At 42.7% G+C, this 15,670-nt stretch overlaps 1 protein-coding gene across 4 annotated transcripts in view; it reads left to right on the plus strand.

Moving 5' to 3' along the window:
* Positions 1-15,670, plus strand: part of RSPRY1 (ring finger and SPRY domain containing 1) — a 300,486-nt gene that overhangs the window by 206,942 nt on the left and 77,874 nt on the right. For all 4 annotated transcript variants that reach the window (XM_086947733.1, XM_086947736.1, XM_086947734.1 and 1 more), the window contains exons 10-11: positions 6,413-6,556; positions 9,917-10,028. In XM_086947733.1, coding sequence (XP_086803859.1) covers positions 6,413-6,556; positions 9,917-10,028 — 256 coding nt within the window. The remainder of the gene's footprint in view (positions 1-6,412; positions 6,557-9,916; positions 10,029-15,670) is intronic.

Raw genomic sequence — 15,670 nt, forward strand, 5'->3', positions numbered from 1 at the left:
CTATCCAGCGCCCCCAACGCAAGTCGTTGTAACGACTTGCGTTGTAAAGGCATGCGTGGAAAAAGCATGCGTTGTAATGACATACATCCAGAAGGAACAGGCAGCCGAGACTGCCATACCACTTACTTTAGAAGGACAAAACAACCAAAGAAAACCCCCTTCCCCCCCAATCCCGCCCCCCGTCCCTTCCGCATCAACCTCATCTACCCACTCAGCACCCCAAACAGCAGACCCAATAGCCCGCTTGGGCCCCCGCCCCCGCTGTCCCCTAACGAGCTACTCCCCCTGGCTCCACCGGGAATAGTTGCAGAATCTGCAAGAACTTTGGGCACGTAACCTCCCGCATATCCCGTGACAGGAGATGAATGAAGGGTTCCCACAACTCTGCATAGTTCGCTCCTTTGCCCTCCACCCCCATCGAGAGTCGCTCCATCGCTTACAGGTGCCAGAGCCGTCGAACCCAATTCCTGGGATCCGGTAGAGCAGTAGTACGCCATTGCACCAGGATAACTAAGCGCGCTGCCAATAATGCCAGGGCGATCTGCTTGCCTCGCAACAAACGTAAGGGAAACACTCTTGCATGGGGGAGTCCAAGCAACACGTGTTCAGGAGCCCTAGGAAAGGTAATGTGAAAAGCCTCATCAATATACTCATGTACCTGCTTCCATTACCGCTCCAGCTTCGGACAATGCCAGAGCAAATGCGTCAAGGTGCCCGGCGCCCCACAACCCCGCCAGCACAAACCAAAACATCTTGGGACCCAGGACTTAAGACGAGCCGGGGTGTAGTACCAATAAGATAACATCTTATAGAGCGATTCAGCCCCCGCAACGTTAGTAGCCTTGTGGTGCGTGCGGTAAAACACTCTCTCCCATTTTTCATGTGACAGTGAGCGCCCCAACTCCGTCTCCCACCGAACCTGAGCCTTAGTGCGCGGTGCTTTATGCCGCGCAATGATCATAGCATACAAGTTGGACATCACCTTGCGGTCATCTTTAGAAGCCACCCACCTTTCCACGGCTGTCAATGGACGGGACATGTTGGTGCAATTGGGGGCCTGCGTGACCCAATGGGCCGCCTGGGAATATGCGAAGGCGTCCGACCTCGGGATTGCATAATGGTCCCGGCACAGCGACGAAAAGGAAAGCAGCCCGTTAAAATCAAAAAGGTGAACCGCTCTCTTGCACCCCGCCTCCCTCCAACGTTGGAAAAGGGGGGAAGAACAGCCAAGCGGAAAGTCCGGATTGTCGACAATCGGCGTCATAGGCGACAGGAAGGTGGTCTATCCTTTTTGCAGGGCCAACTGGTCCCACGCCCACCGAGTCGGCGAGGTCACCGGAGAAGAGTACAGGCCCCAAGCCCTATGCTTCCGCGGGAGCCAGAGTTCACGCTAGATGTTACAGCCAGCCACTGCTTGATCCATGAAGTGCCAAAGCAATTGGTTTTAAAATGTACGTTGCAGTAAAAAAGCAAATATCAGGCTCATGTAATAAAAACAACAAATTCATAGCAGTTTTCACAGATAAGATGCCGCATTTTTTTTAAAAGAGGTTTAAGAAAGGCAATACGGGGGTCTAAATATAAATTACAGATGAGGAGAAAGTGCATGGTGCTCCCGTTTCGTGATTCCGTCACATGGACACGGGACAGTAGGATACTTTTTAATACATGGAAATGCCACCAGATGATGTACAATACCTAATCTCATTCTAGTGAGTACAAACCAGTGCGATGTTCTAGCAACCGTGGTTAGGTATTGTTGGAAGCCATCAGGATCCACATAAGAAAAATAGAGCTTAAAAGTTAATAACTGCCCACTAGTACTTTGACGGTCCAGAACTTTCCTCCTCAGATAGGTATTTTTAATTTCTCTCTTGGGGATATCAGTCGCTCTACTGGGGTCTTCCATGATTTTTATATTAAATATATCCTTAAAAGTTGAAACTACATATTTGAGCCAAGGGATCTGTAAACAATTGTCCAGGCGAAGGCAGTCATTAATAATGCTTCTGTTAAAAGCAGTTTCTTCCTTCATCCATATAGATCTCCACACCATCAATGGTCTTAGCCCTATTATATCCGTCAAGTATTCCATCCCCACTTCATTATGTGTAAGCTCGGAGGAGGCTGACATAGGTAAACAGAGTAACTTTTAAAAAAACCTGTTTTCCTCTATTTGTAGCTTTGCATGGCGGCTGTAGCCCCAGACCCCAGCTCCATAGAGTGCTATTAATACGCATCTGGTTTGGTAGATATGTAACCTATCGTAAATGCAGCGATCCCCGAGTTTGGGTGCAAATTAAAAAAAAACATATGTACTTTTGGCCAATTTGGCCCTGACGTTCGTTACCTCCTGTGTCCACATTCCATTACTGGTGAAGGTTATACCCAAGTAACAAAACTTCTCAACTGTTATAATTTTTTGATCCTCTATATAAAAGGTTTCGTTTTTCCTGCTCTTTGGCCACAGATCAAAGCATATGTTTTAGTTTTATTAATCTGCAGCTTTCTGCCCTTGATAAAATCTGTGAATTTATCCATCAATCTCTGGAGGCCTAATGGTGTCCTTGAGAGGGGTACCGCGTCTGCGTATAGCAGCACCGGTACATCCTGGCCCTCCACCTGTGGTGCATCACATTTAACCATTTTAAGTTCAGCATCAATAGCGTTAATAAAAAAGGGTAAAAAGAAGAGGCGCAAGGACACAACCTTGCCTGATACCTAGGTTAACCTTAATTTTAGAAGTGCATTCTCCGGCTTGTCCATAACGCACACGGGCAGACAATTTAGTGTAGAGCCTTGCCAGAAAGTAAATAATAGGCTCTGGTGCACCAAGTCCCAATAGAATCGGCCATAGTAGGGCATCATCTACTAGATCGAATGCACTACTTTGATCTGCAAAGCAAAGAAAAAGTGATCCTTGCTTTGCACGCATATATTTTCCTATTAGAAGGTCCAAGTTAATGCATTGTTCCAGGGTTCCCCGTCCTTTCCTGAACCCAGATTGTGACTGAGCCAGAATCCTATTATCCTCAGCCCATTCTTCTAGTCGGACTAACAAGACCCTGCTCATGATCTTGATAGATGAGTCTAGAAGGGAAATAGGTCAATTAATTTTTGGCTTCGGATCTATTTCCTTTCTTGAATATGGGGATAATTATAGACTCTCCCCAAGTAGATGGTGCACTTTCCATTACAGCCGCATTAAAGACTGGTCAATACGGGTCCCCAGAGTGCCAGTTTGGCTTTATACAGGTCAGCTGGCACGCCATCAGGTCCAGTTGCTTTTCCTGCCTTGCTTCCATTAATGCCAGATTCTACCTCTGAAAGTGTAATGTTAAGAGCGAGGATTGGCCAAGTCTACATCCCCACTAGTTTCTGAGGGTGCAACCCCTGGGTCAAAGATACTAGTAAAATGTGCGACCCAAACTTCCTCACTAACGTGAGATGTTAGGTCGGGGGCATCCTCATTTCTTAAAAAAGGGGAGTTAACTGTGTCCCAAAACTTCTTGCTATGGGATATCTCTACTGCCATAGTCAGTTTGCCCCAGGCGTCTTCCTGAAGCTCCCTCTTCCTTCACTTTAGCTGTTCTTTATAGACTAATCTCAAATTAATAACAATTGACCTATCCCTGGGTCTACATGACAGTGCTTTCTTTAACTCCAACAAGGACTGAGTGCAGGCATGATCAAACCACCCTTTGTTCTGCACTTGTCTATTCACCTTCGTTGCCGTCGGGATGTTATTAATTATACCATTAATCTTGCTAAAACACAATATAGTACGCAAGGAGTCGGCGTTGTCATCCAGGCAATCCTATATCTCGGATTGACAAGCCGTACAAATACTTTTAAAAAATTTATCAGTTTTCCCCTTTCCACTTAATCCTAAAACCGTTGGGTCTACATGGAATAATATAATCTACAGTAGTTTGGGTAATCTGACCATCTAAGACCCCAACTACATAATGTTAAAGCAATACAGTTATGGTCACTAACATATACATCTAATATCTCCGGGGTGGTACAATGTGCACTAATATTCGCAGAGACCAGCAAGTGATCAATAATAGTGCAGGCATTCCTGCCAGTAAATGTTGGTAAAGGGTTACCATCCCCATCTTTGGCACATTGCAACACCTCCATGTCAAATTTAACCATACCGGAATTCAACGCCTCTCCATAGATGCTATGCAAAAAATGAACACATTCATCGCCTGAATCATCATTAAACCCACAGGCCTTGGTTAGAGAGAGGGGACACATAGATATGTTAAAATCCCCCCCCCAAATAAAATCAAAATTAACACAATTGTCAGAGCACAATTTGTCAAGTGCTTTCTCTAATTCGATAACCACTTTATGACGTGTGGAATCAAACAAGTTATTGTAGTAATTAACTAACAGGACATTACGATTTTTTTTTTTGTTGTAACCACAAAACTTGGGAATTGACATCCAATTATTTTATACATTTTGACTTCCACTGGCAGTTTGACAGACAGGAGTATTAGAAGTCCTCCTTTTGCTCTTCCAACGGTAGATCCTAGGGCAGGTAGATTACATTAAACCTACCTGTCAAAATTAAAATGCTCCGTACACCATGTCTCCTGGAGACCTAGAATATTGTGGCTATTAACAAAATCCTTCCAGCCAAGTGAGTCTTCCTTACTATACCACCCTGCAATATTCCAGGTAAACAAGCTATACCCCTTACCATATACTCCTGCCCTGGGGCTAACTACTTCACACAGCAGGAGTGGGACAACGCCGATTTCCTTTGGCGTGGCTACTACTTCCTTTGGTAAACAATTCACAAGGTTTTCCAGACATACATCTAGTAGATTACCTTAATTACACTCTTCTATTATCCTAGTATCCCCTGTACTACTCTCCACCTGACCACGGTTGGATTTTCTGACTGTTTTGCAACCCCTGAAGCAATCACACTTTCTTGTTCCACCATACATATGCTATGGCGGTAGGGGTTATGTCAGTCTATCTCTTCTAATGATGTTAGTGGGGCAAATCTATTAGATATCTGGATGATGGGGTATTTGAATACCGAGGTAGAAAAATTAGATCTCTTCCGGTTCCAGTGGCTATGTCAATTATCTTATCATAAGCCTCTGATGTCAAGCCAGGCAGAGGGTGGTGGAAGGTTTCCTTTACGGGTCCGCACAACTGTTTGTAGTTTCCATTGCGGGACACAACACACAACATCCTGCACTGTGACTTTTTGCTTCCATGCAATTGAAGGTCATCTTGGAGCAAGAGGCTATGCTATTATTGGCTAAGGTATGCAAGGACAACTCCTCCTTCATTAACCCTCCTCAACCCCCCCTCCCCCCGGAAGTGTCCTCTCGAAAAGTTAAATAACCTTTCATGGAGCGTTCTCATAAGGGATCTTGCCAAAAAAAGCAACCAAGAGCCATATTAAAGATACATCCTTTTCGTAGTAAAAGAACAAGTCACTTTCCAGGTTTGAAGCCTCGCAACTGTTCACTGATGATGGTAGAACCTCTGTCACCTAAGAAGCTGAGACTTGAGTTCCTCAGTCTTTTGGCTGACTCCATGCAGCTGGGCGGCATGGCTGGGCTGAATCTTTACAGGACCTCCATTCAGCCCTCTGGTAATGTAGTTTCATATGTAATCAGTAATGTTACTGACCATGTCTTGAGTGATGTAGTATGTGAGGTCATAAGCAGTGCATTGTGGGGGTGCAAGTTCTAGTTAGCTCAGGTAACTATAACTGCTGAATTTCAATGGTTTTGTACGAGTTAAATCTGAGCTGAACTATAAGATTCCTCTAACTTTTGATTTTTTTCAGTGTGTGTGTGTGTGTGTGTGTGTGTGTATATATATATATATATATATATATATATATCGTACCTTGTATATGTTATTACTAAATGATTGTCTAAAAGTATATCTGACAGAACTAATTGTCTAATTTATTAAACCGTATCCAGGTTCTGATGAATACAGGGGGACCCCACTGTAGCTTAATGTGTAGTGTAGGAGAGGCTACCCTACCTGAGGTGCTGTGCTGTAGGGCATTTGATGAGACTGCCATGGGTAAGTGAAGGGGGAGGAGTTAGTTTGCTGGTGTGGTCTTAAAGATGTCTCCCTTGAACTCTAGCAATGCAGTCATTTGAGATTGCTGTCTTGCTTACCTATGACATAAAATTGCTGCAGATACAGTGGAACATGTTTTCATTTGCTTATCTTTTCATAATAGGAATGCTTGCATGGGCCAGACCCTGCCAATGCCTAATGTGTCCTCATCAAACAGACCTTTGGGCTCATGAACCACTGGCTTTAACTGTGTATTTTGTAGAGTTCAAGCTTTGTTTTCCATATAATGTTTCATTCAGAAGAGAAATCATGTATTCTGCTTTTGATGTTACAGGCCCGGTGTGATGCATCTTCTTTTGAAAGTGTTCGATGTACTTTTTGTGTTGATTCTGGAATCTGGTACTATGAAGTTACAGTTGTTACCTCTGGCGTAATGCAAATTGGTTGGGCGACCAAAGACAGCAAATTTCTTAATCATGTAAGTGCAGATTTTGTGAAATCTTATCATTAACCATATTCAGTCATTGCTTTGTAACCAGTTAGCTTGATACCCAAACTACTGCTTGATCCCACCAGGCACACAAACCTAGAATTCAGCAAATACAATTCTGGGGCTGTATTACAGATGGTGCCCCCGGGGGCGCAAAGGGCATTTGCGCTTCCTTTGTGCGCCCCCGGGGCACTTTGGTATTGTAGAAGGGGGGACCAAGATGCGTGTGTGTTCCTTTCTATAATGCCGATAGTGCTGGTGCACCTAAAATGCCAGCACGAGCAACAGAGGGCGTTCTCTCATTTGCATAGGGGCATGCCCCATTGCAAATGAAGGAATTCCTTTGACTGCACCCGTGCCATATTACAGACACAGGTGCAGAGTCCAAGAAGCCCTCAGTAAGAGCATTGTCAATGGGCCATTTAAAAGGTGGTGCACTGTCAGTGCACTCCCTGAGATCAGCCTTATGCAGGGGGTAAAGGGGGTCCCATGGACCCCCCCCCCCGACATCCCCTAGCAGGCGGGTGCAGTTACTGAGTGCCCCCGCCTGCAATGGGATCTCTAATCCCCTATAAAAGTGCAGGCGGGTGCCAGAGCACCTGCCCCGTGTTTTCACATGAATACGCTGCCCCCAGGGAAGCGTGAGGTCGCAGCTGCCCTGGAGGGAGCGCATACACCATAATAGGGCGCATTATCATTTTTTGCGCCCGGTGCACCTATTGAAAGGTGTGCCGGGCGCATACAATGATAACGTGTAATACGGCCCCTGGTCTACTTGCTTACTTTGTGATTCAGATATATGTACTTTAATATTGCATGGCCAATTAATATGCAATTAGTTAAACATTTACTGAAGTTTGTTTAAATCTGTTTGCCCATTTACAAGATGTTTCAAGAAGCCTTGATCTTTAAAGAAACTCTTTCGCAAATGGAGATGGCTCTTTGGAAACATTAGCACTTGAGCATACCGTGACAGGTAGCATTACCTACCACCCTTTCCCAAATGACACACTCTTCTTTTGAAGAGTAAATATTTTATAAAACTACCTTTATCATGGCTAAGTCCTAGATGGTGCGCTCTGTGCATTGCGTTTCCCTATGCAGCAGATTGACTGGCTTTTTTCACTCTAATGCAGCATAAGTACAAAGTAAAATTCTGACTTGAGGGAACATGTTCTAATTTTTCAGACAAGAGCCAATCTTATGTGAATGCTGCAAGCATGGCAAGAGGGAGACTGTATCTTGGATGGGGCACCTGGTGATTGATATTTCTTAATTTTTATGGATAAATACCTTATAACTTTATATGGACACTTCAAGAAGGGGCCTGGCTTTGAGCAGAAGAGGCAATACTTCATCCCAGCTAAACGTTTCTGGGGTTTCTTGATTCAGTCCTGAGCATTTCTAGAATTGCACATGGGAATTGTAGGCTTGAAAAGTATTACCAAATCTTAGGTTTTCTGATCCTTTTGCTATGTCTGTTGAACATGCATCTAACAACGTCGGAACCTCTGTCGTTTTCTTGCCAGACTAAAATTATAATGACCGTGATGAGCTTGGCATGGTTTGCCTCATTGGGAGGTATGATAATCCAATTATTTATTTATTTATTTATTTTTGAGATTTATACAGCGCGTACAATTGCCCGTAGGCGTCTCGGCGCTAGAAACTTTGAATGTATTCCCGAGGTTAGGCCGGTAACTATTCTTGATCAAACAGCAAGGTCTTTATCTTTCTGCGGAAATGCATCAGGGATGGGCTGTCTTTGATGGAAGCTGGCAGGGAGTTCCATAACCTGGGAGCTGCCACAAGGAAGCGTCTATCGCCCCATTTAACTGTTTTTGTTCATGGTATTTGAAGGATTTTAAGGTTGTTAGATCGGAGCGATCTTATGGAGGACTGGTATCTGAGATGGGATTTCAGGAAATGTGGACCACAGTTGTGCAGTGCTTTATAGAGTATGCACAGCGCTTTAAACTTGATCCTGTTTCGAATCTTGAGCCAATGCAGGTCTCTTTTATAGTCTCAGAGATTGGTGAGAACTTTGGGATTCCAGACAAGAGGCGGGCTGCAGCATTCTGGATGGTCTGCATTTTGTTGGTCACTCTTGCTTGGGCGTTGATGAATAAGCCGTTACAATAGTCAAGAGATGACAGCACGAGGGCGCTTACCAGCGTCTTACCTGCTGAGGTTGGTAGAAACGGCATGATTTTCTTGATCGGCCTAAGTTTGTGATGGGCTGTTGCTGCTATTTTATTTGAGTGGGCCATGAAATTTAATTTATCGTCAAAAATCACCCCCAGATTTCTGACGGTGATGGCTGGTGTAGGTGGTGGTCCGTGCGTAGGGGGCCACCAGGTGTTTGACCATCCGGGGGAGAGATGTCCAAATATGACGACCTCTGTTTTTTCAGCATTTAACTTTAGGTAGTTAGAGGCCATCCACTCACCGATCGCCCGCATGCCCTCTTGGACGTTTTCAGCTACCTTGCCTCCATTCCCGTTGATGGCCAACACAAGCTGGGTGTCATCCATAATTGGGGTGGAGAGGTTGTGGGGGGCTATATTCATTTTCTCTAGGATTGGAGGTTCTTTTGTAAAAGTATGGTTGGCTCAGAGAATCTGTTTTATCTCAATTATAGAAAAATTAATGGTTTGCTCTTTGAAAAATTCATGCTGAATGGATCTGGACACTGGCTGTTTCCAACCTCTGTGCATGTTTCCTCTTCAGCACGGTGCCCATCCAAAAATCTTTAAGGGGTGTTACTTTAACACATCGAGTTTTCCAATAAAAGGATCAGGTCCCAGGAAAATCAGGAAGGGGTTAAACCACTTTTGTTTATCATTTTTTAAATTCAGTTTAAGTTTTTGAACAGAAATTAAGAGGTCTCCAGAAAGCCAAACCAAGAAAAGTGTGAAGTGAGATATGAATGAAATAAAATGTACAATAATAAAAAGGCAGGAAACCTAAAAAAGTACAACAATTCAGAATGTGCTTATGGTAATTGTCATAATATGTGTGCTTTGTGTCCGTACTCCAGCAGCATTAAGTAGATATGAGTCACTTGAGACGTTTGCAATTGGTGGTAAATGTCTGAAGTGCCTTATAGGTCTCCCAAATCCTGTAATATAGCAGTAATCCGAAGGCCGCCCCATCCTCAAAATGAAAAAAGTAACTTGATGTTGAATTTATAGATCTCCAGTTTGCCAAATTGTACCCAGTAGTTCCTGTAGTTATTTGAAAGCTATGTAATTAAACATTTATTTATGGTCTGTGTGCAGGTGGGAGTAATGCTTGTATGCAAAGTGATACAAATACCACATTTATTTTGGCCTTTTTTCTTTAAAGGAAGGTTACGGTATCGGAGATGATGAATACTCCTGTGCGTACGATGGCTGCCGGCAACTAATCTGGTATAATGCGAGAAGTAAACCTCATTCACATCCATGCTGGAAGGAAGGTAAAGATATGTTCTTTTTTTTCGCACTATTGTAATTCCATATGAGTTATTCTTTAACCCAGCGACAAAATAATTGAAACAACAAATTAAACACCCTTGTGTTTTTTGTGAGCAATTCACAAACTTGTTGAAACAGTGTACCAATCACAACTTGTGCCAAGGCTCAGGTTCCACAGGCAGGCATTAATGGAACTCCAACCCTCGTTAAGTGTCCCTTCTGACTACAATATAGTAGTATGGTCTTGCCCTAGAGTAGTTCAAATCAATCCTGTAGGAAAACACAAATGTTGCTACCTACTTTATTATCTACATGTAATTTAAAATTGTCCCCAAGAGTTGCAAGTGACACTTTTGAATCTAATTGTGGTCGTAATTCTGAATTGGTGAAGCTGATCTCCTCCACTCATCTTTGGGTTTAGAGCTTCCCTAAAAGAAATGCTTGCTAAAGTTTAGTAACAGACTCTTGGGCAGCTTTAAATCTTCGGGGGTGAGGCAGGAATCACAGTTGCAGCCTCACACTCTTTAGAGCATTCCTGACATGGTGCTAGTTACTAAGTTGCTTCATGAAACCTGTAACCCAGACTTAAAAATGCACTTAATAGATACTTCTCGGCCCTTTCATCTTCCATACGCCGTAATGGGGAGGTGCTCCCATAACACCAGACTCAATCAAACTAAGATACAACGCCAAACTGTAAGACAATTGTTAGCAATACAGCTGCTCTTAAAATAAAATTATATAGTTTTAATGTAGATGAGCTTCCCAGCTTCCTAGCGTGTTTGTGGAAACTAGTCTTGCTCCACATGTGTTATAGTTCATTTTTCCTTCCAATTAGCATGCTCAGACCATATTAAATACTACTGTGACTAGGATGGACGGATGCCCAGTTTCTGTTGCTGCCCTGGACAACTGCCTTATGGCTCCGAGTGGCATCATAGACAATTCTTTCTTCTCTCTTGTCTCTTTGATGTCACTCAGAGCCTCTTCGTGAAAAACATCTGTTATTCACAATTCTCTCAATCTATATTTATTTTATACCCCTGACCTTTGGTCACATGAACTGGAAGGATGGGCTCTCTAACTGAATTCTTCAAATAATCAGTCAGACTTGGGCCTGTTCCTCAAGTGCGCTGCTCCCAGTGGGAAGCAAGAGAGACTTTGGCACACTCCATTTTAAGAATACATGCATTGGTTGTTTTAGGTTTCCTTCTTCACATTCGTCAGCCATAGGCTGATTTTATTGGTAATTTACAATGTAAATAGTTTAGCTATTTCACAAATATGGTTTAACATAAGGTCATATAATTGGAGCAGCGATACAAAGACTCCACATATGAAAAGGCCAGCTCTTGTGTTTGGACTCTTCCCCTTTCGATCTGCTCTGCTTCGAGGTCCCTAGGACTCATTTCTTCTAGTGGTTTTATCCACTGCTTCACCCTCCAATATACTTGTGATCTCTTCTTTTGTAGCCATCGGTTACATCATTATGGACACCCCTAGCTCAGGTGTCTCTATCCAGTCGATAGCGAGCTACCAGTAGCTCGCATAAACCTTCAGAGTATCTCCCAGGCTAGGGTTTATCTTTAACTAAGAAGTGCAATAAATAAGTGTTGCATTCTCCTTTTAAAGTTAAGGAAATACTATGTTTATTTTACATTATTATCAGATTGCAGATAGCAGAGCCAGACGGTGAGCACCTATAATATAGGTGAGTCACTGAGGATCAGAACTGAACTACTGACTTATTTAACTCCTAAATATAACTCATTCTCAACTCCGTATTGGAGCATGAGAATAAAATGATGTTTCTGAATGCTTTAAAATGAGAACAGACTAAAATGAAGAGTTAATTTAAGGTTAAGTCAATTCTTCGTTTGAACTTTCTCCCTTTTTAAAGTGCTGCATTTACAAACAGCAGGCATCTTGCTCCTAGTTGTTGGTAGACAGTGCCATATTTATAACTGAACAAATACAATCATTTTCTTTTAAATGGAAGGAATTTAAGTGAAGAAAAATGTTTCTATGACACTTTCTTATTGTTTTTCTGTATTTTAAATTAAGCCAATTATGTCCTAATGTTTTATGAAGCAGGTTTCTGCACTTTAACTTCCTCACGTTAAAAGAAATGATTGTATTTTCCTTTTTATAAACTGCACCATATCTACAGTCCACTGGAAGTAAAATGCCTGCTGCTTGTAAAGACACTTTGACATGCGAAAAATGTAAACCGACGAGTTTTATGTAATGCGTATAAACAAAGTTAACTATTCCGTTGAATGTTCTCCCATTTCAAAGTGTTGCATTACACACAGCAGGCATCTAGCTCCTAGTGGCTGGTAGACACTGTCATATTTATAACAGAAAAATACGGCCATTTTTTACATGGGGGAAATTTAAAGTGCAAAAAAAGTTCCATCAAGTGGAGAAATGTTTTCCTTATGAATATTTTTGCAGAACGTGTTTCTGCACTTTAAATTTCGCCCATTTAAAAAACAAAAAATGGTTATATGTTTGTGTTGTACATGTTAAACCAACAAAGAGTAGCAAGAAGTGAAAAAAAGGCAAAAAAGGGGCAACTAACTATGTAAATGTGAAGGAGAGGCTTAACTAATAATGTGTGCTAATAAAGTCACGCTTAGGGTATCCCTTCTTTGTAAAAAGATTCCCATCAGTCACCGACCTAATCCGCCCTTCATCATCTGGGATCCTTCACACCATGAAGGTAGAGTAGTATGCCCACAGCAGACTGGCAGATGTAAAAGCCTAATCTAGCTTGTGGGACCCAGTGATTTGAGTGTAAAAGGGGGTATCCGAAGGTAACTGAAAATCAGTGCAATAAATGTGAGAATAAGTGAGTGAACAAGTGAGATATAGATGATGGTAAAATTGGGTAGTGAAGGGGATAGGACACTTGAATATGCACCTCTTCAATCCCAAATCAATAAAAAGTGTGAAGTGGCATAAACAAATAACCACTAACAAGAATGGAAGGTCGACATGTTTCTGCAGACTGACTAGATCCAACAGGTATCTTGCTGCTTCTTCAGGGCCATTAACGCTACTGCTAGTAAGAATATAAAAAGGTAAAATGTCACCTGAATATTAGTGATATCATCCTTCTCCTGACTTCATGATTCAAAGGAGTGCCAGAGCATTCCCAAAGAAACACATACATAGAAAGAAAGCACATAACAGATAGTCATGGTTAGATCACCGTATTTTAGAAATATCTTAAAAAAACAGTAATCTTATTTACAGCCAATGTATATGTATCCTCAATCGATGGATAATCATATTAGCCTTAAATACACCAAGTGTGTTTGCTCACTTACCTAAGTGGCAGAAGAGAGAAGCTCCACCTCACCTGGCTACAGCGCAGGTAAACGGAGCACCGCTCTATAGGACAAATGTAGATAAAAAGGGCGTTATGACACACAAGCGTATCGCTACTATCATCACACAGCCAGTCAGAGGTAGAACTCAGTGATTTATTAAATACTCGAATACTGCCAATAGTATCTATGTCAAGGAAGCATCTCATCCCTTGTTAGGTAGAAAACTCGGCGATTGTGCGGTAAGATGGCATTCCACTTTATTTTATTCATAATTAGCACCTACCAGGTAAAGGTAGAGAGACCGCCAAACATTTTAGAACTCCATTATGTAGCGCCCTTATCTTCTCACCCTCTCTGGTGTCAAATGAGAAAAATATATTGCTCTCCTCACCCGACTCTCATTGTAAACAATCATCTTAGAACGACTAGACGAAGCTAAATGAGGGATTATTGCCATTTACACACAACTCTCATTGTAACCAATCTTTTTACAACTGCTAAATAAAGCCGTTCAACATTGTGTATGTGCCATAATGTCTGCTCGAGTATACGTTTTCGAACAGCTGTGCAAAAATGCGGCTTCTCCGCAGAAAATTAACTCGATGGTGATTGAGAGCCTTAGGGCGAGCGAGCCAAAGGAAAAATGGACACCGATTGTTCTACCAGTGTCCACGCTAACGACATCGTCAGGGAAGTGTGGCGTTTTTACACAAACGTGGTCGCATAGTAACTAAGAGCTCCAATGACAGGCAGAGCTAGAAAAACCAAAAAATAACATGGTTAGGTGTGTGATCTGCTTCCCGCACTCACCTGTCCGTCGGTACTCCGGACGTCCCTCTGGGTTGTCGTGGGAGGTACCGACGCAGTGAGCAAAGAAGCATTATCTCCCGGTTTCCTGTGCGTGTACGTTGCATCAGATGACTGCGACGTCCAAGGCCACTGGGAAATATAGTTTGTTACCACGCTAAGTCAGTATACATCTCATGGAGCACTCACCTTATCTTCCGGTTTCCCGTGCGTGTGCGTAGCGTCACATGCCTGCGACGTCACAAGAATCTGGGAAATGCAGTTCGCTCCATTACTAAGCCCGTATTCAGCTCATGGAGCATCAATAGACTCACAGTCCCCGGGTCTGTTTACAATTATGGAAAGTGTTATGTTTTTACTGTCCAAGCGAACGCGACTCGCTTGGAGGCACTCTACATAGCGCATAAAAGGCAGAAGTATTATGTTCTGCCCAAAGTGCGCCCTACTCGTACTCCCCACAGACACAAGCATCTTTAGCCCTTTGTTATATTGGAAGATGGTCTATGTAAAACTGACAATCGTAAGTCAAAGTATACATTATTGTCATCACTGAACTCTATTGTATCGAACAGTATAAGGGGTTGCCAAAGGTCAAAACTTTCGAGATTGGTTGCGCTCTAAATGTCATAGCTTATATGGTTTAATGTCTTTACAATATGTGATATTTATCTCGTCAATCATAATATAAATCTACTCTCATAGTATTCCTCTCGAGTAGATCTATCCATCCAGGCTATAAACGTGACATTGCAATTAGGTCTAAACACACAAGGATCTTAATGAGTTATGAAACCGGTATACTCTCTGTCCGCAATCTTCAGAGTGACATCCAAGGGATGTCTTCGTTCAGGCCAATCTTATCAGAGTTGAGTTTATATACCCATTTCTGCTCTTTTTTAAATAAGAAATTGCTTACATCAGTCGCACGAGGAGGGATCAGTGGTTGTTCAATTACAGTCCACTTAGGATCGGTGGGTAGATGTCCAACCTCAATAAAATGATTGGTGAGTCTGGTCGCTTGTTTTGAACATCTAATTGAGCTGTTGTGCTCAGAGATCCGCACTTTTACTTTGCGCGTGGTTATCCCTACGTACTTCTTGTTGCAGGGACACGTGATCAAATATATCCGGTTCTGACTGTTGCAGTTCGTGAACCGTCGTTGTTCCCACGGGCGATCAGTGCCAATATCAATGTGTTTTGATTTTGATGTTCGGGGACAGGCTGCACAATTACCGCAGGGATGATGACCTGTAACTGCAGGCATGTCCCACAATTTCCCTATTGTGCGGGGGATGTCACTTTTAGGTCTAGTGTGGACCAATTAGTCCTTCACATTTCGTCCCCGCTTAAATGCGAACAAAGGAGGTGGTAGAGTGTCAGTCCCGGTGTTGAGAATTGCCCAATGTTTCATAATGATTTTTTGTATCTGGTTTGACTGGGTACTGAAAGTATTAACACATGTGATCCGCTCCTGCTTGGGTTTCGGAGGCAGTGATTCC

Source organism: Lissotriton vulgaris, chromosome 12 (genome assembly GCF_964263255.1).
Source record: "Lissotriton vulgaris chromosome 12, aLisVul1.2, whole genome shotgun sequence".
NCBI classification, from domain to species: Eukaryota; Metazoa; Chordata; class Amphibia; order Caudata; family Salamandridae; genus Lissotriton; species Lissotriton vulgaris.